At 40.1% G+C, this 23,318-nt stretch overlaps 1 protein-coding gene across 4 annotated transcripts in view; it reads left to right on the top strand.

Moving 5' to 3' along the window:
* The window catches only part of cpeb4b (cytoplasmic polyadenylation element binding protein 4b), a 45,169-nt gene extending 23,373 nt beyond the window's left edge, over positions 1-21,796 (top strand). Inside the window, exons 4-11 of one of the 4 annotated variants that reach the window (XR_009792488.1) lie at positions 2,524-2,574; positions 10,451-10,621; positions 11,417-11,506; positions 11,583-11,701; positions 11,796-11,910; positions 15,737-15,918; positions 17,552-17,848; positions 19,743-21,796. Coding sequence is in view for 3 of the 4 variants with exons in the window: in XM_061803454.1 (XP_061659438.1) it covers positions 2,524-2,574; positions 10,451-10,621; positions 11,417-11,506; positions 11,583-11,701; positions 11,796-11,910; positions 15,737-15,918; positions 17,552-17,779 (956 nt within the window). In the remaining variant the exon portion in view is untranslated. Of the gene's footprint in view, positions 1-2,523; positions 2,575-10,450; positions 10,622-11,416; positions 11,507-11,582; positions 11,702-11,795; positions 11,911-15,736; positions 15,919-17,551 lie in introns of all 4 variants that reach the window. The other 3 variants (XM_061803454.1, XM_061803453.1, XM_061803455.1) reach the window with 3 other exon arrangements.
* Positions 21,797-23,318: the final 1,522 nt, after the last annotated feature.

The raw sequence follows: 23,318 nt of genomic DNA, 5'->3' as shown, positions 1-23,318 counted from the left end.
CTCCTGCAAAATGTAAAAAAATGTACACCTTATATTCCCACACATTTGTCATTTGTACCAAGAATTCTGAGCAAAGTTTGAGGAATAAAAGCACATTGCACAGGAGAGACAAAATGTCGACTGTTGACGTGGCTTTGAATGGCTTCCAGCATTGTCTTGACTGACAGAAAGGATCCCTCTGTTCTTCTGTCTCAACACGCATCCATGCAAATGTGTACGTTTATGTGTGTACTTGTGCATGCATGCATTTCAACAGTGAACATGTAAAGCGGCAGGCCGCAAGAAGGGTTCATCCTACAAGCGCACTCCACCCTCTTGACCCTGTATTTTTCGTGCGCAGTTCTCATGAAAGATTAAAATCCAATATGAGCACTTGTGTTTGTAGGGTTCCCCCCCCCAAAAAAAAGGTTTTGGTGGCTTCCATTTACACCAAGGGAGGTCCATCCTTATATTGCGAATCTAGGTCTTGTTTATTCCGTAGCATCTCTTTGAGTGCCAGACGTTCTAACCACACTATGGGGGAGTGGCCTTCAGACTTCCATGTGACAGAGGCGTTGGAATGCACCAATCAAAGGGCATTTGCTGTCCGTACAACAATGGTTGTACTATTTCAGCTTTTTCATCTCATTATCCCCCACTACTGCAGAGAGCAGGGGTTGTGTAACTTTGAAGCTTGTTTGGCATCTCAACATGCGCATTTGAATGTGTTTATGGGGCTGGCAAGTGGGACATGTCTGACAGGAGGCCTACAGTGTGACTGGGAAATGGATGTTGATGAGAGAGAGTGAGAGATGGGTTGGTGTCTCACAGATGTAGGCTCTAATGAGATTGATGTGGAGGCAACACAGTGTGTTCTCGTAGCTGCTGCAGCCAAAGCTTACCACTCCAAATGAACTCTTCACAATACAGACATATTCAAGTCGACAACTTCAGAACGATTTGTACTCTTCTACTGGAAAGATGTCCTCCATTCTTGGCTGAAATACTGTGGAACCTCCGAAATGAACACATTTTTGTTTCATAAAGCCTGTTGGCTTTCATGTTGCTCTAATTTCCAAATAATGTTTCCAATAGAAAATTATGTAAACTGACTTAATTACTTCTTGAATCAAATTGTTGCATCACAAAATGTTTTATTGTGTTGTTATAATTGAGTCTCCTTAAATTAACTCTGAAGTATAAGTTAACCTCTGTCACTACTGCAAAACTAAAATGGCTCACCTTTTTCTGATTTGACTTTTTGCAGTAATATCAAACCAATCACTAAAAAAGCCTTCTTCCAGCTGAAGAACATATCTACAGTGAAGGGTTCCATATTCCAAGCAGACAAGGAGAAGCTCATCCAAGCTTTTATCTCTAATAGACTTGACTATTGTAATGGTCTTCAGAGTGGACTCTCCCAAAAGAGGATTAAACACCTGCAGCTTATTCAGAACTGTACTAGTTGCCAGTCAGCTACTGAATAGACACTAAAGTCCTACTATTGGTCTAGAAATGACTAAATGGTTTTGGTCCTGAATAAACAAAAGAAATGCGAGTGGACGATAAACCCGGTTGGGCTCTGAAATTGGCGGACTCGGGTCACTCGGCGGACCACAAAATCCATAGCGAACATGATAAAGCAGCATTTTCTGTTTTGCTGCACATACATGGAATAAGTTGCCGACAGAAGTAAAGGCAGCAATGAATGTGTCAATGTCATTAAATCCAGATTTAAAAAAAAAAAAAAAAAAAAGCTTGTTTAGAGCATTATGCTTAAAAAAAAAAGTCTTTCTTCCAATGTACATTTTTAGTATTTTTAGTCAGGTGTCTTTTATTTTCTTTGTTTTTAAATATTTTTTTTACAAAATAAAAATGTCAAACACATGGAGTTACTTTGTGTATGAGATGCGCTAGACCAGGGGTTCTAGCGACGCAGTTTTGGTCGATCGTGAAGGTGTTGTACCCCCCCCACCACACCCCAAAAATAAGTGAATAAATAAAAACGTCAGCCTGACGCCTTTTTTTCTTTTTTTTTTTAAACATTTCGGCAGCACATTTTTCAGATGGCCACAAACCTGTTATCTCACAAGTTTTCTAACATCTTGCATGATGATGGCTTGAACTCCCAACTTTTGAGTTATAAGTTTTTAGGTGATGCTCAAATAACACTTTTTTGCACTGTGATTTTTGGAGATTCCATTGTAATTCAAGTGGCATCTATTAACAAAATAAACCACAGAACATTGTCATGTGCTGGAAAATCTGGGAATGGGAAAGTGTTAAAAGCACAAGAATAGGGGTTATATACCTCTTCTGTCGCTTATAGGGACAGACTAGAATACTATTGCATGGCATGTTATGATTTTTCAATCAATTGAGTCAGATCAACCTTGGCAGAGGTCTTATTTAGCACCAGTTAATGTTAAGTACCTGTCTGAATGTTAAATATTGAGACACTTGGCCAACTATTAGAATAAATATTAGGTAGTGCTAAATGGGGCCATGTTGTTAAGTATGATCATTGTTTGTCTCCCAATGCAGGTCGTCTGGGGTTCCCCCATCCTGGTGGGGACAACCCACTGCCCCTCAATGGTACGTATCTCGACCAACTCAGCTTTTAGTTGACATGAGCCTCTGGACATTTAAATTGAGATGTTCCTATATTCAAGATTTAAATGATATCCATATATTTATCACTTCAGCAAAAGAGGGGAACCTACAGCCTGCCGGCAGTTCTAAAATCAGCAGCTCAGATAAACCAAGCAAAACCAATGAACCCACAAATGCGTAGTATTTGCATCCATCCATTTTGTTGTACTTATCCAAAGCCGGGTCACGGGGACAGTAACTTGAGACTTCCCTCTCCATAGCCACTTCCTTTAGCTCTTCCAAGGAGGATCCCAAGGCGTTTCCAAGCAAGTTGAGATATGTAGTTTCTCCAACGTGTCCTGGGACATCCCTGGACTCTCTTGCTGTTTTGGCATGCCCGGAACACCTCACTAGGAAGACTTCCAGGTGGCATCCTCAAGAGATGCCTGAGCAACTTCATCTGTCTCATCTCAAATCTGGATGAGGACCGGCTCTACTGTGAGCCCCTTCTGTATGACTGAGCTTCTCACCCTATCGCTAAGGCTGAGCCTTAGAGATGCACCCCGCAGAAGAAACTCTTTTCGGCCGCTCATATCTGGGATCTTGTTCTTTCGGTCATGACCCACAGCTCGTGATCATAGGCGAGGGTAGGAACATAGATCAACCGGTCAATCAAGAGCCTCACCTTTGGGTTTAGCTCGCTTTTCACCACAACGGACCGATACAAAGTCCATACTAGTTAGTACATACACCGATCGATTCACCTGTTAATCTCCGGTTCCATTCTTATCTTACTGATGAGCAAGACCCCAAGATTGGTTGTACTCCACTTGAAGAAGCATCTCACCGACCTAGCAAGGGCACTCAGCCCTTTTCTATCTGAAGACCATGGTCTCAGATTTAGAGGTGCTGATTCTCATCCCAATCACTTCAGACTGCTGCGAACCGCTCTAGTGAATGTTGGAGATCACGGCTTGATGAAGCCAAGAAAAACACATAATTTGCAAAAATCAGAAATGCAATATTGAGGCAACCAAACTGGACCCTCGCCTGTGCTGCGCCTAGAAATTTTGTCCGTAAAATTTATCAACAGAATTGGTGTAAAAGGAGTCCAATGTGCACCAGAAAAAAGTGTGACTTACTGCTGCCAATGCAGCTCAAACTCTGACACCAGTTGTACTGGGATCAAACAACCCATATCAATGGGGTTCTGCACCCCATACCCCCAAAGCTCCCCCCACAGGACTCCTTGAGGGGCACGGTCGAATGCCCTTCTGTAAGTCCACAAAACACGTGCAGACTGATTGGATGAATTGCCACACCCTCGAGGACCCTGCCAATGTTGAAGAGCTGGTCCACTGTTAATTGTGGCAGGGTGAAAATCACATCCTGAAGCTGAGATTCAACTTCCCGTTGGATCATTCTCTCCAGCACCCTTGAATAGACTTTACCACGGAGGCTGAGTTTTGTGATTCCCCCTGTAGTTGGAACCCACCCATTGGTCCCCCTTCTTAAAAAGGGGGACCACCACCCCAGTCTGCCAATCCAGAATCAGTGTCCCCAATGTCAATGCGATGTTGCAGAGGTATGTAAACCAGGACAGCGCTATTAACATCCAGAGCCTGTCACGTACCATCGATGCGGGCATAATGTCCAGTGGGTTTTATTGTAGAAGTACTTTCTGCACACGGTAACACAATGCAATCTCAATTAAATGGCAAATGCCCGTGACGTAAACTCCATAAATACATGGTTAATTAACATGCTGAATGCGCAAAAACTGTGACGAGTGCTAGAGTTGGCACTGCCCAGAGCGGTGAGCAAGCCACGCCCCTCCTGGCAGTGATCCAGTCCCGCTCATGACAGAGCCTTTAGGAACTCTGGGCGAATCTCATCCACAGCTTGGGGCTTGTCACCGAGAAGCTTTTTAACCACACCAGCGACCTCAACCCCAACAATAGGAGAGCCCACCTCAGAGACCCCGGACTCTCCTTCTATATGGGCAGGGGTGTTCTAGTGAAATTGAGGAGGGCTTTGAAGTATTCACCCTACTGACTCGCAACATCCTGAGTCACAGTCAGCAGCGCCTCATCCCCGCTATACAAAATGTTGATGTTTACTGCTTTCCCCTCCTGAGACACCTAATGATGGACCACAATTTCTTCGTCTGAACGTCGTTCTCCACCGAACTCCTTCCAAGCCCGTTTTTTGCGTCAACAACCACCAAAGCTGCATTCTGTTTGCCCAGTCGGTACCTATTGGGGGGCAATAAGTATACCCGCACCTGGGCACTGCCTCTCACCATGGGCCACTCCAGAGAGGAAAACCATCCAACCCGTTTCAAGAAGACTGGTATCAGAGCCCAACCGTGTGTGTGGAGACGACCCCGACTATATCTAGTCGGAACTTCTTGACCTCACACACCAGCTCAGTCTCCCTACCTGCCAGGGAGGTGACATTCCACATACCTAGAGCCAGCTTCTGTAGCCGAGGATTGGATTGCCAAGGTCACCCCTTTCGGCCATCACCCAGCTCACACTGCACCCAACAAATGTGGCCCCTCCCAGAGGTTGTGAACCCATGGGAATGGGAACCCACATTACCCTTTTGGGCTGTGCCTGGCCAAGCCCCATAGGTGCAGGACGACCACCAGGCGCTTGCCTTCAAGCTCCACATCTAGGAATTGTGATTTGTGATTTTTCTAAATTTAGTATGCCCCTTTGAGAACTATATAAAAACTGACATCGCCCCTGGTAGAACATTTGTGACTTAAACTCTGTTTGAAACCCAAAATGAGACCTGTTTTCCTTTTTCAGTAGATCTAAAAACAAAACCCAATACATGTTCCACGTAGCAATTTAATATTCACTTACCATCACACTGTCCTTTAAACATCATGTGTGTTTTTGCTTTATGGTCTCTGGGTCAGGATGTAAGCCAGAAAGGCCAGGAGTTTGTTTGCGATCCTCTGGTCACATGGGTGGATCACATGGTCAGGAGCAGTCATGGAGCCTTGAGACAGATGGTGCCAGCGGATAGGCAGTCCATGCAGGCTGCGCACATCCCTCCCATTGCTCTCATTTCCCCCCTCACAGCTTTTTTGCTTCTGCATCTTTCGAAATCTATTTTTCCTCTCTTGCACGCTCATCTTTTTATAGAACTCTGATTCGTTTCAATCTTTCCTTCGTTGGCTCTCTCTCCCTCTCTCAATCGCTCTTTCTTTCTTTCTCTGTCTGTCTGTCTCTCGTTCTCTCCGTCCCTCCCCCCAACTTTGACCTTCCCCCAGAGTTAATGTCCATCTGGGTTGGAAAGTTCACTGTGGGAGTTGGGAGATTAGTGCTCGTGAGTATTTCGGCCTCTTCATCCTCTCGCCTCTTCTCCTCGGTTTAGATGGCTTCGTGCTGCAATCTCTGCAGCGTCTGCTGCATCTCATACGTACAGAACAGTTTTAGAGGATGAGATTGTGGTTTCAAACTGTGTCTGATAAGCACTATTGTCGTGCCCCTCGAGTTTCTAGATGCAAGGGTATATCAAGCACTTTGATAATTAAAACATCTTTCAGTGGGGTTTGTTGAAGGTTTATACATACTTTCTCATTCAATTCCATGACAAAATGTGTCCAACCATTTTAATACCAATGTACACAGAGTTTTAGCAAAAATGTGCTTGAAAACCTATCCTCAGCTATTTCCTTAAAAAAATGTTTTTTTGCTTTTTTTATGTAGTACTCAAAGATGCTAACAGATGGTGTCAAAGCCATGTCTAATATGGAATTAGTTATTGGTACCAAGGAAGTATTGTTGAATTGATACGTCTCCACAAATTTGAGATTTTTTTTTCATGTTATTGCTGTCATCATGGGACTGTTATCGTTGTTATGCCTGTTGTTGTGCCCATTGTTCTCATGTCCCTTCCGAGATCGTTTAACCCCTTGATCCTGTTTTCTCTAACTACCCTTTGTCCCTCTACCCTCTCTCTATTTCGACACAACCAGCCAAGGCAGGTAGTCGCCCCACCGTGTCTTTATTTTTTTCGAAAGTTTCTTCCTTGGACAGAGTTTTCATTTGCCACCGTTGCTAAGCACTTGCATATAAGGAATGTCGTTCTTGGGGTTGCTCAGTATATAAAGTGTGTAATTTGGTGCGATGCAAATAAAGTGTACTTGGTTGTCGTTGAGGACCTTAGTTTAGCAGGGGCCATTTATTCTTAAGGGTGAATTTGTTCATTAAGTGTTAGATCATAGTTTGTGTTACATGTACTGTTCAAGCTACAGTATTATTAATATAGGCAATTATAAAATAAAATCAGGGGTGTCAATTATTCATATTTTTGTTGCTATTTCGTTTAACCTTGACTAAACTTTCCTCAGTCGATAAATCTAGTGAGACTTTAACCGTGTGAGTATCTAAATGCTTTTCAAGTAGACCTTTAAGACACGTTAAAAATTCCAGTAAGATAAAATACCATCAAGTGACATTATTGCACTTTGTCAAGTGTCTACACAGGGTGAGTAGTTTTATTTATTTTAGTTATTGACACACTTTTATGTGATTTAGGTTTGTTGAAATGTTACTTATCACATAGCCCATGGAGTAGTAAAGGTTTTATGAGCTTGAAAAGAATGAATTCACTCAACATTGTTTCTTATGGTAATATTTGCTTTAAAATTTAAACAACTAACCTGTTAGTTTCCGCTTTGGACATTCCACTTTGCGAGCATAGGTTCAATGTCATAATTCTCAGTGTACGCCCCGGACTGGTCATCAGTCTCCGGTCACAAAGAATTGTTCACATTGATGTACACACCTATGAGCAATTTAGAATCTTCAATTAATGCAAGAAGAATTTTCTTGGAATGTACAAGGGCAAAAAATACACACACAGAAGCACAAGAATAACATGTAACACTGCAGAGATTTGAATGCAGGACCTCTTAACTGTAGGGCAGACCTGCTAACCTCTGTTCCACTGTGCAGCTTGCTGTGCTGCCCCAAAACAGGTCGAATGTAATTTTGTTATGAGTTGGATTGTGCATCTGAATGTGACGAAACTACGGATACTTAATCAAAGCAGTTAGTGTATACATATTTAATAGTCACATAATTATTTGAAATGTCCAATGTTTGTACGCGTCAAGCGTCACAAACAAACCGCTGACATGCTGCTTTAGTTCCATAGTTAATGAATGAATGAGTGAGTACAAATGGTGGGCAACAGCCCTTCCATTGTCACAACCACCCGGCATGCTTATTACTACAATGTACTGTGCATCCTCTATAATCACCCTCTTCTTTGACTTCACATGCAGCCAGGAGTTATAGCAGGAGACGAGGTAACAACTTAATCACAGATGTATCCGCATAAAGTCCACGCTGTCCATCTCACTATTACTGTGACGCAACGCCATTTCTGTTTTGTTCACTTTTTAGTGACTTTTGGTTGAAAGCTCATATCAGTTTTCAGTGAACCGCCATCTGCATGAATGTACTAGTGTCAAAGTTTGTACATAGTTGCAAGCTTATGCTTGCAAGCATATGTTTGACTGCTTAACACGTTTTATACACACGCATGTTGAGAATATTTCAGATTTTTTTTTTTTGTATTTAGGTGTAATTTAATGAGGCCCAGAAACACACTGGAGCGCAGGCACATGGTTGGACACACACAAACACACGCCACAGTGCAGTGCATACTTTAAGCTGAGGCTGAGCTAACTCCCTGGCATAAATCTTTATAAAGCAGCTCAAGGCAGGTTGTATTGGACCAGGCATAGGGAAGGGAGGTCTTAACCCCTCCAACACACCACGTGCTCACACGCAATCCTCTGTCAAGCTATGTACACTCTCAGGCAACTTGTGTATGTTGCTTGTGCATGGTTGGCTGTTTTCACCAGCATGGATGAACAAGTATGCAGAAAAACGTGTTTTTGTGTTTTCTTCTCTTTCTGATCTCACTGTAATCCCCGCAAGATTGCAGTTCACCTGTTGTGGTCCTGCTATATCGCAGACTTTTTAGTTGTACGTATTTTGTGTTGGGCTATGTTTACTGTGTTTAAAAAGATTTAATGTCAGCACAGTATGAGAGAAGAGGGTGCTGCGAGGTTTGAACGATACCACTGTTTTTATTTTATTCCATTATTATAAGGTATTTCTTATTCATGGTTGATGAATCTGATCAACACTCAATTTTCCCACTATGCGATTGTAGCTCAAAGTCAATTAATCAGCAGTAGCATATTTTGGCATTACCTACATGGACAGACACTTCACTGAAATCAAAGGGTGGTTGGTTCGCTAAGCAAATTAACAATGGTGCCTCAAATGGATGAATGTGGAAATATTTTACTAAAGGTCACTTGCTAAATATGCAAGTCTATCCTTAAATATTATAAATCCACACCCATCTAAAAAGGCATTGACTAAGGCTAACTAGCAGCCCTAAACCATCACATCAGCCCTCAGAGAATTCACCAAATGCCCGCTTGTAACAGTGAAAGGTCAAGACAGTATATAGTCGCGTCCACGTGGACAGCGAAAAAGGACAAGCAGTTGTCAACTTGTAATCACCAACATTCGTGCCATTGAACTAAGTGCTTTTCTCTTTCTCCATGTATAACATATGTTAAAATGAGTCTATGGCATGGTTTAAGCTTGACATGTATGCGTTTTGACAGTTGAATGTAAAAAGTAATAAATAGCCTAAGGCTTGCAAAATGGTAAATTCAAAATTGCCATCATTGTGCGGGATTTTTTTGTTGTTGTTGTCATTGATATAAGTACCTGCACACTTCGTGGTTGGTACCCACCCACTCAACTCGGCTGAACGGCAACACGGTATTTCTGGGTTTTAAGCAAGCGAGTCTATATTAATAGTTTATAAGGTAAAGCCATGTTATATTTTACAACAATAGTTAACTATGTGATGCAACTGGTTAAAGCATTTGCCTCATAGTTCTGAGGACCGAGGTCCAAATCCCGGCCCCGCCTGTGTGGAGTTTGCATGTTCTCCCCGTGCCTGCGTGGGTTTTCTCCTGGCACTCCGGTTTCCTCCCACTTCCCAAAAACATGGATTGATTGGAGGCTCTGAATTGCCCCCAGGTGATGTTGGGAATGCGACTGTTGTCTGTCTCCAAGGGCCCTGTGATTGGCAGGCAACCAGTTCAAGGTGTACACCGCCTCCTGCCTGATGATAGCTGGGATAGGTTCCATCACTCCCGCGACCCTCGCCAGGATAAGCAGCTCAGATAATCGATGGATAGATAGTTAACTACATTTATAATTAGGGCCCAAGCAACCACTGCCGTAAGGGACCTATTGTTACCATAAAAATTGATTATTTTGGAACTGTGGATTGAACAGCGAAACCTGCCCCTATTTTCAGATTTCAGATCGAAGGAGCCAAACAGAATGGTACCATGATCGCTTCACTGCCACAAGATTTGCCAAAGACAAATCGGATTGATGCTGTTTTGCATATTTAAATCGAGAATAACAGTGATCCAATTGCAGTATATCTTATCTATGTATCAAACAATAATGAAAAATCCACCCATATCAACTTCAACAGGTGTAAAAGACCACCTAGAATAGGTTGAAAAAGGCCATCTTGGGTTTTTTCAACCAAAATCATCTTGCAGTACTAACAAAACTGAAAACAAAGATTATGAAAAAAAAAATGATAGCATGGGAAATTTAAAAGATATTTTATTTGTGGCTTTTTATCCTTGGGTCTGGAATGTTGCCCCTGTGATGGACTGGGATCACTGGCAGATGGTCCTGTTGATATTAAAGACACAATTCCACAAAATGTCAGATTAAAAGCATTCTTGCTGATCTCTCGCCTCGGGAAATAAATCTTTCTTTCTCTCCTCTTCTTCCAGGCCATTCCTCCCTCTTTCCCATGGAGGATGGCTTCCCAGATGACGAGCGTGGCGATCAGGGTCTGGCAGGCCTGGGTTCTCCACACTGCTTTCCTCACCAGAATGGCGAACGCGTAGAGCGCTACTCACGCAAGGTCTTTGTGGGAGGATTGCCCCCAGATATAGATGAAGGTACACTTTCATCCGACATACTGGATTTCTGGGTCATCTAAGCATTTCTGTGAAGGGATAAGTCATGATTTTACAAAGAGTAATGAAAAATGTTTGTTATGCAGGAAGAACCACATGTACTTGTTAGAAATCTTGTTGGGTTTATTGGTTAAGTGCGTTGGACTTTAAAATACATTCTCCATGTTTTTAAATTAAAAAAAAACTTTAAAATCAATATATAAAACAATAAAATTAATAAAGATTTTTTTCAAATACTCCTGTAATATTACAACTTTCTCAGGTAGATATTTTGACTTTTTATTTTTTTGCAGAAATTGCACCACCTGTCATTTTTCTTTTTGACTTTACTCCTTAAACATTACCACTTTTTGACAAATCTATTTACTTTTTTTGTCTTTGTAAATGATATAATGTTCTGTACATACAATACAAAATATGTAAAATATATTTTTCTAGAACATAATGGTCTGACTTTGTTTTCTTGTAAAATTATTGCAAGTATTTTCTTTTCATTGCTACTTTATTTGTCATTTAATAATTGTTGGGGTATAAATTAATAATTATCACACAATTTTAATTTTGACTTTTGTTATTAAACATTTTTTGTGTTCTTGATTCCCAAAATAATTTTTACTTCTAGAAATTAACATTTTTCTGTTTTTTTTTATAGAATAATAACTTTTTTCCCTTTCCAATTATTAAAAAAACATTTCTCCTCTATGAATAATTCAAATGTACAAAAAAAAAAAAGAAAGAAATAGAAAATCCATGTTCATTTGTCTTGTTTTGATCTAGATGAGATAACTGCCAGTTTCCGGCGTTTTGGACACCTGTTTGTCGACTGGCCTCACAAAGCCGAAAGTAAATCTTATTTCCCTCCAAAAGGTATGTTGCAATTAACAGCTATCATCGGGTACTCAACCTAGACTGGCACGTCTCAACGTGATATTACTTTGTGCAGGCTACGCCTTCCTGCTCTTCCAGGACGAGAGCTCCGTGCAGGCTCTGATCGACGCCTGCATCGAGGAGGACGGCAAGCTGTACCTGTGCGTGTCCAGCCCCACCATCAAAGACAAGCCGGTCAGTGAGCACTCAATGCAAATGTCCGTCATAGCTCATCTTGTTTCGAAGGGTATCAAAGCTAATGTGACTTGTTTGGTATTGTGTGTGACAGGTCCAGATCCGCCCGTGGAACTTGAACGACAGTGATTTTGTGATGGATGGATCTCAGCCTTTGGACCCCAGGAAAACAATTTTTGTTGGAGGTGTCCCTCGCCCACTACGTGCAGGTGGGATTGTCGTCCTTATCGAAATAAGTATTCTGAACAGTATTATGCAAATTATTGCCAAATCAACTGTGGTGCGGTTCGGGGGCAGTTCACCTCAAAATGTGAACACATGTAAATCACAAAATATTTTAGATTTAAAGGAGACCTATTACACTTTTAACACCCCGACCCCCCCACCCCCAATCACACACTGGTTCAAATTGCTCAGTTTTGGGCGCTGAGTCTGGCTTTTGTTACCTTGACGACCATGGTGCAGCAAAGGCTCTGTGTTGCCAACTTGTGACGTTGTCGTTATAACAACTTGTGACTTCGTCTTTATATTTAGCTACTTTTCCGATCCATGTCTGTTTTTTTAATTAGCGGCTTTCTTCGGGGCTATTGGAGACTCTGAGACCGCCTGCAGAAGGAGATTTTCACTCCTGGCTTTCAGGCTGCATTTGTGTGAAGCCACGACTGGCTAACTTTAATCATACCCACAATTTTCCACAATATGATTGTCCCCTTGAACTTTTGTTGTGATGTTAAAACCGGGTGTCTTTGCATTCTTAAAATGTGATTTTCCAAAATGAATATCTTGGAGTCACAATCATTTTTTTTTTTTTCTCCCCCCTGCTTGGTGATGTTCAGTGAACAAACTCTTGTGCGGACCAAAAAGCAACCTTTCTGAGACCTCTTGGTCTTGGTGCTCTTTCTTCCAAATGCACTCTTGGCTTTTTGTATGTGATGTAAAAGCCATGCATAATATGAGAATAGGTGGGTAGCCAAAAACTACACTCCAGAACAAGTACTGCTACTATAGAATAAAATGACACAAAAGTCATCCTCCAAATATTTAGTCGAGTAAGAGTCAATAAGTGAAAAAATATCTCTGTAGTTGCCACCTCTTTTGTATCCAGCAATGCAGCAAGTGTGCCACGCATTGTCAGATAACTGGAGGTTTTATTGATGCTCTAGCCACCAACTCATAATGGTGACATAACTACATGTGTCATGTAAACAGATTGGGCTGTTGTATGAATAGATACTTCTTTGTATAAGTCTGTTTGCAGTGAGCATTTTCATAGCGGCACATGATCCTTGCGCCGTGCAAATGAGGATAATGTTTAAAAGTCTTTTCTGTGATGGGTATTACTCTGCTATTTGATGGTTAAGTGTAGCGTGCTAGATGGTATAGATAATTATTAAAGATATCAACAAATGCCAGCTTTTCCCATTTTCTTTCTTTTTTACAGATTTTCTGCTTTTTTTTCCCACTTATCAGTCACTCCTTCCTACCAGAAAACATTTTTCTTGTTTACGTATTCTCGTGATTTTCATGTTAGAGCAGAGAGTCACATCAGATGGCTTGTTGTGATGCACGTTTACCTTGTGAACGCACCCGTACCTTCGGGCACATGGAGATTGTTCATAAACCATTAACTGGTTCTGACGAAAGAAAGCACTCTACAGATGTGAAGGTTACAAAATCATCTCTTAAAAAAATAACAGTGAATCCTTGAAACCACCATTGATTGATATGTCTTGGTCTCAAATGCAAACAAAACTTCAATTTTTTTTTTAACGTGTTTTGGCTGCTTGGTTATCTAGTGGTTAGCACTTTATTCTCACAGTTCTGAGGTTCGGCCTTTCTCTGCAAGTCTTCATCACATTGCAAAAACATGCATGTTAGGTTCATCGAAGGTTTTAAATTCTCTGGTGCAATGTAAGTGAATGGTTGTGTGTACCTGCAATACAGGCACAAATACAGGCACTTAGTGACTCGATAGATATGTATAAGATAAGAGATACCGTATCAATCTGCCATTTCTTTTTTTTGTTTTTTTTTTGCTTTGACTTTTGATCGCAAACTTGAGATACAAGATAGTGAATGAGACTCACTTGACAATTACCAACACTTGGGAGATCGTGAACAATTCCTTAAAATATGAGGCTTCAAGCTGTTAGTGCCAATCTCAGCTAAGGTTTACTGTCAAACTAAACATAAAGCTAGAAAAATTATGTATTTAAAACAATCACACCTTTTGTCCACCACCTTAATACCACCATATAATGCGAAATAACCCTTTAAGGAGCGGATATTTGAACAAAAACAGGGCAGCAACACATTTAGACATTCAGTATAACAGTAGTTATATATTTTTATCCTCTGTTTGGAGCTGAGACTTCTATACTGTACAAACAATCTGTCGGTTTTTTACCAGATGGCCCAGGTAGGTGGCCGTACCATACAATTTAACTCTCCAAAAGTGTGACAAAAAAATAACCATTTCTTTTTCATTCTCTTCATTCTAGCATTATTGTAAGCTTTTCCAAAATACAACATTACCGAGTTCTATGTTTTTCATGAAAACCGTCATTTTGGGGGTGGCGCTAGGGGGCTAAAACAATTTAATGGCATTTCCATTAATTTTATTGGGGAAACATGACATCAGATAGGAGTGATTTTCTATATGAATGTGGTTATGGAACAAACTAAACCCATAACTCAAGCCACCACTGTAAATCCTGCTTAAGGAACTCCTAGCCGTTTGTATTGAGACCACATTTACTTAATGTAAGGTATTAAATTTGATCTGAGTGGCCTTTAAAAAAGACCTAAATTGGACTTATGTCGACAGATACCATCTTGAAATCCCAGTGTGAATGCTAAGGAATCAAAGGAGCAAATATATCCAGGATTTTAAGTGAGCACCACTTTATATGCTGTCATAATGGAAACATAAGGCGTGGATAAAGTGCAGATGTGTGCGCAATCTGCCCTGCATTGCCCATCTTAGCACGAACGAGTTTTTGTCGTGCTGTTCATGTTTAACTCCGTTTTGATCAGCACGATCTCAGCGCTTTATCCCTGCTCATGTGTTCCGACATTTGCTTAATTGCTTCGCTGCCAGTCTTTGAAATGTCAGCTGTAAGCAAACGAGCGCTGGTTGGTGTTCAGACACGCGATCCGCTTGTGTCGGGGTGCAACACGTACATTCAGCGTGCCGGAGTTGCTGAAATCATCAGCTTTCACCCTCACACTTCCCCTGTGCTTGCTGTGGCGACCTTTTGAATATTAACTTGTAGGATTTCGTATTTTAATCCTCGATGTGAGTGTGCCCTTTTTTTTTTTCTTTTTTTTTTCAAGTTCCCTATGCTGTATTTCTGGAAACCACCGTCATAAGGCCGTGTGCAGTGTTGACATGTCTATGAAAGGGGTTTTTGCGGATCCTTAATAAAAGCTTTAATTTAATTTTCCAAATTCAAACTTTAATTTATTCTTAAAATGTACAGTTAATCTTTAAATCCGCAATATAAACTTCTTAAAAATATCATGTTGTTCTCCAATCTGAGTTCAATTCAATTGTGAAATATTAAAAAACAATGTTGATGGTTTCTTATGTTCTATTCCAATTTCATAATGTTGAATTTGGGTATTTTTATTTCCTGTAAGGTATATTTTCAAAATATAAAAAATATTTATGTATTTCGTGTGTGTGTGTGGGGTATTAAAAGTACAAGCTTGACTTTTTGAATGAAACTAACAAAATTTTCCATTCTAATTTGTTCTGATGCTCCCGTATGCAGGAACAAACACCCATTTGCATATTTATCCATTTTTCTAAAGAAAGGAGCTGTTCTGTTCCCACACGAAAACCCTGCTGACCTTCTAATCCATCTGTGTTGATGGCTTAAAGCGCTCGGCTCTGCAGTCCTCATCAACTTAGTGTGTTTGTGTATACTGGCAATGTGTACTGGATGTCATTTAGAATTATAAAGCTTTCTGAAAGTACCCATAATTGGCTGACATATATTTTTCCTTTTTCTGTGTGCGTCTCATTCGCAGTGGAGCTGGCCATGATCATGGACCGTCTTTATGGCGGCGTCTGCTACGCCGGCATCGACACGGATCCCGAACTGAAGTACCCGAAAGGAGCTGGGCGGGTCGCCTTCTCTAATCAGCAGAGCTACATTGCTGCTATCAGTGCTCGCTTTGTGCAGCTGCAGCATGGAGAAATCGATAAACGGGTTTGTGGAAAGAAATGTGACCTCGTCGCACATTTTTTCTGAATTTGTTGTGCACCAATCTCGAGTCTTACTTAATAAGCTTTTACGACAACTTGTTGAAACATAACATAGCATGTGATCTTGCTGTTGTAAGTAGTTGTACAATGAAAAACATTTTTTTTTTGTTAATCGAAAAAACCAAACAATTATCGAGATACTTTTTTTGTTGTTGTTGGACAACCAGGCTGGAATAAGGGGACAACTGAGAAATAGGGTCAGCAAGTTAAAATGCCTGAAACATTAAATCCCATTATGGAAACTAACATGGTCCCAATAATCAATTCATTCTTCTTGAAATGAGGCAAAATGTAGTTCTCGACTGTAATCAGCAGAGCTGCTGTTGAATAAGCCTTGGTTTGCTTTATAAAGAACATCTGAAGTCTAGTACACGTAACAATTTTCAATATCTTAACAGGTCTTTAAAGAAAGAATCCACGCCAGGGTTTTCGATGTGTCGTGTACTCGAGATGAGCAACTCAGCACACCACACAATAAAGCATATCTCCACAAACAATCGGCAGTCTCCTCCCACAAACCGGATGTGCGTATGTTGTCGTCCCGAATTTGACACCCTGAGCGACAGCATGTTGCTTCTTGGCGTGCTGATTGCAGATAAATACAAAAATAATTGACAACACATGAGGTTCCGCTATCGTAAATATTGAACAATAGTCAAATTTTTTTGGGCCCTAATTGTTTTATGAACAGATCGGAAAGGGAAGAAGCACTCTTAGGACATAACTGTACCCCAGGATAATCACTCACAATAATCTTTTTGAGAAATCTGACGTTTGGGCCTTTACTGATTTTTATATTGGAAGTAGAAAATCAGGATCAACATCTTTTTTGATGGTTGGTGTCTGTACCACGCCCTCCGTCACATTTAATTACGCAACGGTAACTTAAATGACATTTTTCAGTTGTATGAATGGCTGCACGTTAATTGTACCTGCTGCCATCTAGTGGAAGGTTTTTTTTCTTTTTTTTTTTTTTTTAACATCACCTTAAAAGTTATGTAGCTCACCCAAGTACCAGCATCATGAGCAACATTGAAATATTGTGGGCCTGAGTGTTCATGAAAATTCAGACAGAGACTTTATTGTATGTTGCGCTGTAATATTATCCAAAATGTAAACCTTAACACTACAGTTAGAGGAAGAAAAAAAAATCTGGACTTAAATACACATTTAACAAACCTACACAGGCAGGGGGAGAAATATGCAAACTCCACACAGGCAGGGCCGGGATTGAACCCTGGAGCTCAAAACTGTGAGGCCAACGCTTTACAACTGACCGACCGTGCTGCTCAATGTAAATGCATACCTCCATCCATTTTCCGAGCCGCTTATCCTCACAAGGGTTGCGGGCAATATATTCAACTTAAATGCTATACTGTGAGTAGTGTCACGTGTACCATACTTTGATAAGCACTGATATTAATTATAGAAAAATGTAGGAACCATTTAAGTGAAATTGGATCATTTTCAGCGTCACAGCCGATGGTCTCACTTAATACTGATGTTTGACCAACATGCTAAGACTGTATTTCGAGCATCCAAAACGCTTTTAATGCGATTCGCTCCTCCGCTCACAGGTGGAAGTGAAGCCATACGTGCTGGATGACCAGCTGTGCGACGAGTGCCAGGGGACTCGCTGCGGCGGCAAGTTTGCTCCGTTCTTCTGCGCCAACGTCACCTGCCTGCAGTACTATTGCGAGTACTGCTGGGCGGCCATCCACTCGCGCGCCGGCCGCGAGTTCCACAAGCCGCTGGTGAAGGAGGGCGGCGACCGGCCGCGTCACATTTCGTTCCGTTGGAACTGAGCGGCGGCCGGCGATCAGGTGGGCGGGTGGTATAAGTCCGGCGGCACACTGGGGGAGCAGGATGGCAAGGTAGTGCAGGAGTTGCAAAATCATTTAACGAATAATTGCACTTTTCTGTTGCTGGTTCCTTTTCGCTCAACCTTTTTTTCTTTTTTCTTTTTTTAGTTAATATTTATATTTTCACGAGAGAAAACAGAATTTGTATCTAAATATGTGCAGCAAGGAAAAACAAGTGTAACATGTTTTGGTTTATTTTTTTAAATGATTGTTACCCCCCCAAAAAAAAACCCCTATATATAGGAAATTTAGTGTGCTATGGTACTCTGCTATTCAATTGGCATGCTTTTTTTTCATTTATTTTGGATTTTGTTTTAATATGAGGGCCCCCAAATGAATACTCTTTGATTTGACATTTTGTAGCAGAGCTCGTTTTAGTTTTCTCCAAGACACCAATGCGGAGCTCCAGAGTAAATGTGAATTGAAAAAAAAAAATGGTGTTGCTGAAGAAGAGTGCACTTATTTCACGTTTTAGAATATACCAGTATACCCTTAGTTTATAACCAAAGCTGTTTTATTAGCTAGCGGCACAGGATAAAGAAGCCCTGAAAGCCAAACACACTCTCTTTCTCTCTCTCAGAAAAAAAAAAAGATCTCGACGCATAATAATTTCGATCTCCATCTTGACATGCAAAAACTAATACCTCAAACTCAGCTGCTAATGTGCCGGATGCAGTGAAAAAAGAAAAAAGAGCAAGTCACAAACGCCTGCCCGTGTTCTCATGTTTTTCTGGGCGGAGCTACGATGTTACTCGCACACTTTTTGTACTCGCTAGCTTCGTCACCTTTTTATTTTTATAACGGAAAACCTACGTGGTTGTGCGCAGTGTGCATTACGGGAATGTATGGCAATGGGAGGCTACGGCCCTCCCTTCCCTCCTCCTCCTCCTCGCTTTTAGATCCCGAACCCGACCGCATTGGTCACAACTGAAAGAAACAACAAAAAAAAAAGGCAAAAAACTGCTCTGTTCTACACCTAAGCGTCAAACAAGCAGTTCAAATCCTAAATCCTATTCAGCATCTGTTGTTTGAAACATAACTGAAGATAGTCTACTACAGTACACACACTTGAGGAGGCCCGCCCTTAAGTCCAGCAGGTTGGGGAACCAAAGATGGCTGTGCATTAGTAGGTTGTATTGTAGCTCATTTCCTCTTTCGATTTTTTTTTTTCTTTTTTTTTTTTTTCCCCCCCAAATCTGTCACTTGTGTCCACCGTCAAGCGCCCCCCCCCCCCCACCCGAAGGATTCCCGAGAACCAAAGATTGGCCTTAACAAAAACAAAAGTTAGCAGGGCAGTAAACCCCCATGGGTTGGAAATGGCGACCTTAAATAGACTCCCACCTCTCCACGCCCCCACCCCCAACCCCACCCCAAAAAAAACAAACAAAAGTGCACATTCACACAGTGGAAGTCAAAAAGACAAAATCCTCCCAATTTAGTCGTGGAGGAGTGCAGAGAAAACTTGATTTTGCTCACGAGCGAGGATCCTCATATGGCTTTTTGCACCTGGGATATTTTCAAACACTTTGTGAAGAATTTGCTGTTCAAAATGAGACGACGAGAAAATTATTTTATACACGGCCTGCTGATTTTTTGGAACGGTGTTTTCTAGCTAAATTATTTTGTCATGCACATATAAGCATTTATTATGCACTACTTTTCTAAATATTTGTTTTCTTTTCATTTCCGACAGTCATTTTAGGCACATTTTTCACAAATATGGGGAACCTCCTTTTTGCAATACCTCAATTTTTTCACATTGTGAAAGGTAGCTTTTGTACTTTTGTTACTGAGAGATCTGCATATATGGAAATGTTGATTTTAAAGAAGTAGAGAAAAAAAAACAGAAGAGCAGAGCGATTTCAAGATATATATTATTTTCAATTCTGCTTTTTATACATTTCAGTGCTGAGGACTCTTTCCAACTCTTAAGTGCGACGTCACATCTGCCGAGGACGAGACCAAAGTGTATCCGCTCTCTTGGTCTTAGCTTTTCCTACACTTGATGTTTCCGCTCGGTGATGACTCATTCTAATAGAATAGCATGGCGAGAAATCATTGAGGGGGGAAAAAAATGGAGAAAAAAAAAAAAAAGTTGTGATCGTAAAACTCGATGTTAAAGACGACCTTTCCTCTCCGCACTCAACCCTATTTCCTCAGATAGTGGCCGCTCCTCTGCTGATCCCTTTGAACTCAGTTGCTCACCAAAACAGCAGCACCTACTGAGCCATGCAACCAGTTTGGCAGATGACTAAAAAAAGTGTGGAAACACTCTTAAATCAGTAAAGTAAGGCCTCCTCCATAATAGATGCCTTCCTCAATCCAAAGTAAATAGAACCTAAACTCCAAAGTGCAGTGGAGAAAATGGCCAAAGCCTATGAGTTGCTTCTTCGTAAAATGAAGGCCTCCCCATTTGTAGACATTTCATGGCCACTATATGAGGGAATACGCTATCGGGGGGAGAATGCAAAAAAAACATTCACTTTGGACGCTTAATGCTGATTCTCGTATTACAAGAATGGATGTTTGGTGTTTAGATATTTTGATATTTGAAGAAATAAACTATATATGTATGTGTGCGTGTATACATATATATACACATACACATGCATACATAAATATAGTATTTATATTCTTGAACTTGCCAACTAGCACCTATCGTAATCCTTAGCATGCATGACGACAAAAAAAAGACGAAAAGAAGCGCAGAAATGAGGTGAATTAGCTCTGAAATTTAACTGTTGTGGTGTGCACCAAATGTTTCTAGATTATGACGTTGTTAAGGAGAACCCCGACCTCAACCCCTCTATCACAAGCCCTTCTGTCCTTTCCACCCTCCGCCCGCCCGCCCCTCACATATTGGCAGACCTCAGCGGGATGCGTGTTAACACAAAAACGAGTAAGGCGAGCGTGAACTTTTTCAACTCGAGCATCCTTCTAGAACACTGTTGGAGGGGGAAAAAAATAAAATAAAAGTGCGGATGAGAAAAAGACTTGACCTACGCAAAGGAAGGGGAACTTAAAGACTTGAATGTGGTTAGAAAAAATAAAACAATTTAAAAAATGTTGCAAGTTAACTTTCAAGTTGTTATGTGCAATACTTCTTTTGAACCTTTTTCCAGACAAAAGACTCTTTGCAATGTAATTCTTTCAAATGCCATTTTTAATTATTGAAGACATTTAATTAAAGAAGATGTTAATATGTTTTTTCACAGTCATTTTCTACTGTTTAATGTAATCCTTTTCATGCTGGTGTTTGTAAAAAAAAAAGAAAAGAAATTAAATCCAACTATTTGTACTAATATAAATAATTGAAGTTATTTTTAAAACATTAAAAAGGGGTTTTGTGCTCATTTGCTTTTTTTTTTTGTTTTGTTTAAGCTACTGTGATTGATTGCATTGTAATTACTAGGTCAACAATGTATTTAGCTGTTTATTGGTATATTTTTAATTGGAATGTATAATTGATTTTTCTAATTTTGATCAGATTTTTGTTATATTTTTGAGGTGAAGCTTTTAATATGTTAAAGTGTCTAGTTTTTACTAATTGCTATATTGTGCTCCACAATATATGGTTCACATTTTCTGAAGGAAAATAAATATTTAAATATATGTCTGTTAATGTTACTTAATGGCAAGATTTCAATAGTTTTCAACTGTGTATGGGAAGGTTTGTTGTATTTATTAATAGCATTTTTTTTTACTTCAGATATCACCTTAATTTTTATTGTCATTTCACTTTATAAGTTCCTATTTTTGTATTTTCCTTTCTAATGATTAAGTTATGTAATACGGATATGTCCATATTTCTAGGAGTTGGTCTGTAGAAGTGCTAGTGAAACGAAAAAGAAAAATCTGTTATTTAATTGTTTGCGGCCAACTATTTATATAACAGTATGCATAATTTTTCAATATTTGTAATGTGAAATGTTGAATGAAATAAATCTTAACTGTGATGAATATGTCTGTGCATCAGATGCGTTTATTCAGATTATCTGAAGTGAATGAAGGACACGATGCATTTTGGTCAATTAGTTAGATTTTTAACATAACGGTACAATATTCCAGAAGAACTCGCTCACAGATATGTAAATAAAATAACAGATTAAAATATTTGAAGGGTAGACAGGATGGAAGATCTAAATGTATTCAAACTTCGTAATGCATTAATGTAACAATGTAGCCATTATCCTCTACAGGAAAAAAAATTAGCGTCGTGATGTCTCAAATGAAATGGGGGTAGAAATTAAGTTTTGATATTTTTTTCAAGTACACGCTGAAAGCAGCCGTCATTCACCACCATGACGTCTGTTTTAAAAACTAAAATTGGACCGCAATGTGTTTCGAAGTTGTATTGGAGTAGTTTGAACACCAGGTGGCGCAAGAAAACTAAAGTTTAAATTTGCTTTGTGCTGGAAGTGTACAACAGGCGCACACTATTTGAGGCGCAGACTGTGAAGAAACGATTTGCTTGAGAAACACTGCGCGTCAGACGACATATAAACTAAAACTAATGAAGACATGAAAAGACTTTGTACTAGAAAAAATAAGTAACGCTACCGCCCCCGGGTTAGGAAGGAGCTATTTTTGAGCACCACAAAACAATATGATCAAAAATATTAAATCCAATTAACACGTGTGCGTTTTAGGCAAATGTGCTACTTTTTGTGCTCATGTTGGATTTTTGAAATGGTTCCCATTTTCATATAGAGCATAAATACAACTAATATGCTTAATACGTACAACATATCATCCAAATCCTTTTAATGTGTCCATTTAATTAGAAAGCACTTCTCATTTATAGCAATTTAAAGCAATGTAATCGAAATTAAACTAGTTAACGGGAATACGTGCTGCGTTCAGAAACTACAAAATCAAAGAACGTCTTAATATCCTTGTGCTGCCTTGGGCAACATTGTAAAGTTAGGATGTTGTTTTTCCTGATTGAAATGAGCAACAATGAACAAATTATGATCTTAACGCTTGGCTTGCGGTGCCTTCAGAGACCCCCGGAAAGTCGGCATATTTTCTTGGCTTGTGATGCCTTTATGAACGCTCGCAAGTTTCTTGACTGTAAATTGGAAACCATATTCAAACTACCAATAGATGCTACCTTCAAGAAGCCCTGAAAAGTTGGATTATTTATCTACTGTAAATTACTCTGCATGTACAAACGAGAAAATGTCTCATAACACTTTCCTTGTGTTGCCCTTAGTTAAAAAAAATCCTTGACTTTTTAAGAAATCGCATTACACGCTTATTTCACGCAGAATGATGCACGTTAATCTTAAAAAACACACACACAGACGCACACATTTTTAAAAAACATTAAAACCACGACCAGATCCTCCCCTGGCTTCTAGATTACTGGAATCCTTTAAGTGCAACATTAATTTAGCCCCAAAAGGAGTCTCGCGCACAAAAAAGAAAGAAAAGAAAAAAGAAAAGACTCAGTGTCTGGGTGTTGGTGCATAGCCGATCA

This window comes from Syngnathoides biaculeatus, chromosome 18 (assembly GCF_019802595.1).
Source record: "Syngnathoides biaculeatus isolate LvHL_M chromosome 18, ASM1980259v1, whole genome shotgun sequence".
Lineage (NCBI taxonomy): Eukaryota > Metazoa > Chordata > Actinopteri > Syngnathiformes > Syngnathidae > Syngnathoides > Syngnathoides biaculeatus.
The sequence above is the reverse complement of the archived record's forward strand: the minus strand, read 5'-3'. Positions and strand labels throughout refer to the sequence as shown.